The 1,539-nt window shown below is 30.7% G+C and overlaps 1 protein-coding gene across 1 annotated transcript in view; it reads left to right on the forward strand.

The window, feature by feature from the left end:
* The window catches only part of LOC115243944 (dual specificity protein kinase splA), a 12,654-nt gene that overhangs the window by 1,990 nt on the left and 9,125 nt on the right, over window positions 1-1,539 (forward strand). Inside the window, exon 2 of the mRNA XM_029821259.1 lies at window positions 1,143-1,539. Coding sequence (XP_029677119.1) covers window positions 1,143-1,539 — 397 coding nt within the window. The remainder of the gene's footprint in view (window positions 1-1,142) is intronic.

Consider the following 1,539-nt stretch of genomic DNA (forward strand, 5'->3'; position numbering starts at 1 on the left):
CTCTTTCCCCTCCATAAATATGTAAATATATAAATTTTAAATAATACATTATTTTAATTCTTATACGAATAATGATCTATATTTAATTTTGAGTGCATTAGTGCATGATATTTCAACTATCAATGATTGCATAAGACAGCCATATTGCCATATATATAGATATAAATTAGAACATATATAGATACTAAGTAAAATATATAGGACTGTTAATTTTTTAAGTGATACAAAATTAAATTATTACAAATAGGGGAGACTATTGTACCTGGAAACATGTATTTTGTATGATAATCGTTCTTTTAATAATAGTAAAAAGTTTAAAATTACTAACGATCATATTGTTTTAATCGCTATTCGTTTGCAACTTGTATAAAAAAATGCTCCAGTTATATGTCAATATTTTATCTATAAAAAAATATTTTATTTCCTTTAACAAATATTTTTTTTTTCGTTAATATTTTTTTTCGATAATTTTAGCTATTATTTAATATATATTGACAAAATTGTACTCTCTCTTTCTGATCTCTACAAACACTAGATTTTGAAAGAGAGGTTATTGTGTATATATATTTGGAAACAGATTTAAATATCTTTAGATACAACATGCTTCTATTTTTATTTTTTTAGAATAGTCTGAAGTAAACTAAAGAAGAGCAAAAAGGTCAAATCCTAACAAAATGAATGTGGAAGCAATATACAAAAAATATTTCAGATAACAAAAATTCTCTCATAAAAATTGCAAATATTATAAAGTTTCCAAAATCAAAAATTCCCCCTATAGTGTTCCTCTATATTATTGAAGTTTTATAGTGCTTTTCTTAGTTTTAAAAAAATACTAAGGCCATTGAATTAATTATTAATGTTTAACTTATAATGCTAAAGTTAAAATATATTATATATAATCATGACAAATGTATATATGTTTGATGAATGATAATGCAAATTGATAATTCAATTGTCTGTTTGCAGTTCTCCAAAAATGTACACGATAAAGAGTTTAATCAAAGGAGAGACAGAAATAGAATTGAGAGAGGCAATTAAAATTATAACATTTAGAGCTGCCACTTAAATAGGAGCATACAGATTGTTGATGATGTCGACGTAATATTGTGTTCCGTACTAATCTATCACTTTTATCTGTTTAGTTATAAACGTATCGATGTGATGTGCACATTGTTAAACATGTGCTTGCCGTTCGAAGTTCGATACCTTGGCACATGCATCGAGGAGATCGGCAAGCGGGATTATAATGACCTGCGCGATACGGAGCACCATGCGAACAACGCCTCCGACGTGGCCGAACTGACGACCTCCAGCGTGACGGATAAACGCACGCGAAGAAAACTGGCTCTTTACATGGCGCTATTGCACTCCTGCAATTATGCCTGCGCGGTGATCCTGTATAAGAATCTGTCGAACCTCGATCATCAGGAGGTCACCAATCTGATAAATGGAACCACCTTTAATGCGGATGATCAACCTCTGGAAGAGTTGCTGCTGCTGTATACGATGGCACTGAATCATCCGGCCTTCACGTACGAG

This window comes from Formica exsecta, unplaced genomic scaffold (genome assembly GCF_003651465.1).
Source record: "Formica exsecta isolate Colony F162 unplaced genomic scaffold, ASM365146v1 scaffold768, whole genome shotgun sequence".
Taxonomy (NCBI): Eukaryota; Metazoa; Arthropoda; class Insecta; order Hymenoptera; family Formicidae; genus Formica; species Formica exsecta.